Source organism: Myotis daubentonii, chromosome 12, assembly GCF_963259705.1.
Source record: "Myotis daubentonii chromosome 12, mMyoDau2.1, whole genome shotgun sequence".
NCBI classification, from domain to species: Eukaryota; Metazoa; Chordata; class Mammalia; order Chiroptera; family Vespertilionidae; genus Myotis; species Myotis daubentonii.
This window is the reverse complement of record NC_081851.1, coordinates 34,504,754-34,506,937: the sequence shown is the minus strand read 5'-3', so window position 1 is coordinate 34,506,937 and position 2,184 is coordinate 34,504,754. Positions and strand designations below refer to the sequence as shown.

The window sequence follows — 2,184 nt, the reverse complement described above, 5'->3', positions numbered from 1 at the left end:
CGATGAGAGAGAAACATCGACCAGCTGCCTCCTGCACACCTCCCACTGGGGATGTGCCCGCAACCAAGGTACAAGCCCTTGACCGGAATCGAACCTGGGACCCTTCAGTCCGTAGGCCGATGCTCTATCCACCGAGCTAAACCGGTTTTGGCAACAATAAAGATTTTTAAACAAATAAAATATGACAGCTCTTTCTTTATGACAGTCATGTCCAAGCCCATGGCTGCCTGGCTCTCAACCTCAATCCCAAAGACTATCCCGGAGTTTTATACCTTTTGGCCCACACTTCCACTGTTTAGGATTTGTCTGGGTGCTAGTTTCTGCAGGCCATGCTCTTGGGATAGATGGTTTGGGGGCTCAGCTGTGGGTACTGTCTTGCTCCTTCCTCCTCTGCAGCTCCTCTCGCTGTCTTGCCTGCTGTTCACTCATGCAGTCCTTGAAGGCCTGCACCTGTGGCTGGCACTGTCGCCAGTCCTGGTGCTGGGCCATGCACTCCTGCACTGCATAGTGGGAAGCAGCACAGCCAGAGCGGGAGATCAGCAGGTCCAGGGGGTCCTCTTCCTCACCCTCTTTCTTCACCTGATGGGCCCAAGTATGTCCTTGAGTTGACATCTTTGGGAATCTCGAAAAGGCAGACGAGAGGCCCTGAACGCGCGCTCCCGCACATCCGCTTGGCACGCACCGGGAACGCTTCTGAGCCTCCTCAGATATTTCTTATTTTAATGAATCATCTATTGCTTAACATCACATCATCTGGAAATAATGATAAAGCTGTTTTCCCCTCCAGTATTCCCATTCTGCAGTGAACAACGAATTGGGAAAGGCTGACCCGTGGGGATATGTCCTGATGGTTAACGACAGTACCCTCAGCTTCTGGACTATTCTTTTAAATAACAGCTCTGTTCTGCTAGTTCCATTTTAACAAATGCTTCTGGAACATCTGCCATGTGGGAGGCATGAGGCTAGTTGCTTGCTAGCCTCATGTAGGAAATATAGAAGTGTAAATCAAGGCTCATACCTGGGCAAATTGAAGCCTCTGCTTGCAAAACAATGTGTTAGTTGACTGGCTAACCTTAAAAAGAAGTACTGCAACCCAATAATTTTGCCAAACTGACATCCCAAGAGTGGGTCTAAATACCTTACAAAATCAATACAATCAATTAAGCCTGGTTTCTACTCCTTCCTGCCACTCCTACACCACACACTAAAGTAAATGTCAAGTCTATAGCTCATTAAACATCCAAATCAAGTCATGGGAAGACTAGCAACATGGTAGTATTTGTTTCTATTGTGGAGAAATACCTTTATAAGAATTGAAGCTATAGCAAAAATGATAAAGAAAAAGATTGATAGATAATATTGGAAAACTTCAAAAAAGAATGAACATCAATAAGAGTACAATAAGATTATATGTGTGGATGTACTCGATTATATAAAACATAAAAAACATTCAAAGTTTTACAATGAGCAAGCACTAATTTTATGATAAAAAATAATGGTGACAGTAGTATAAACAAAAGTTAAAAATATCTTATTTAAACTAGTAGCCTGGTGCACGAAATTTGTGCACATTAAAAGGGAATTAATTGCCCTAACCAGTTTGGCTCAGTGGATAGAGCATTGGCTTGTGGACTCAAGGGTCCCGGGTTCGATTCCGGTCAAGGGCATGTACCTTGGTAGTGGGCACATCCCCAGTGGGGAGTGTGCAGGAGGCAGCTGATTGATTTCTCTCTCATCGATGTTTCTAACTCTATCCCTCTCCCTTCCTCTCTGTAAAAAATCAATAAAATATATTTTTTTAAAAAAGGGAATTAATTAGCAGAGATATTTCAATTTTGATATTTACCCTTTCTCTATAATAGAAATGCTAGAGGTGAAAGGAAATTAGTAAAATGTATATGAAAATAATATATAAATTTATTAATAAATAAACAGTAACAAAAGTATATAACAATAGAGGCATGATATGAAAATGACAAAAAGATGATATGAAAACAAAAACATGATATAAAAGCAACAGTGATGCAGAAATGACTGATAAAGTGATTAAACTTATTCTACTATCTCCCTGTATACCACATTAAGAGTGAAAACACTTTCAGAGTGCTTAACTAATTTCCCTTGTGATGAAGTACTTAGAACTTTAACTGTAACATCACATGCTCTTTAAACTCGAGAGAAAAC

General features: G+C 41.1%; 1 protein-coding gene across 1 annotated transcript; it reads right to left on the bottom strand.

Annotated features, from left to right (window-relative positions):
- Positions 1-157: 157 nt before the first annotated feature.
- On the bottom strand, positions 158-698 carry LOC132213802 (cytochrome c oxidase assembly factor 4 homolog, mitochondrial-like). The gene has a single exon (XM_059660729.1). The coding sequence runs from the start codon at positions 610-612 to the stop codon at positions 358-360; it is 255 nt and encodes an 84-aa protein (XP_059516712.1). The 5' UTR covers positions 613-698; the 3' UTR covers positions 158-357.
- Between the last annotated feature and the right edge of the window lie 1,486 nt (positions 699-2,184).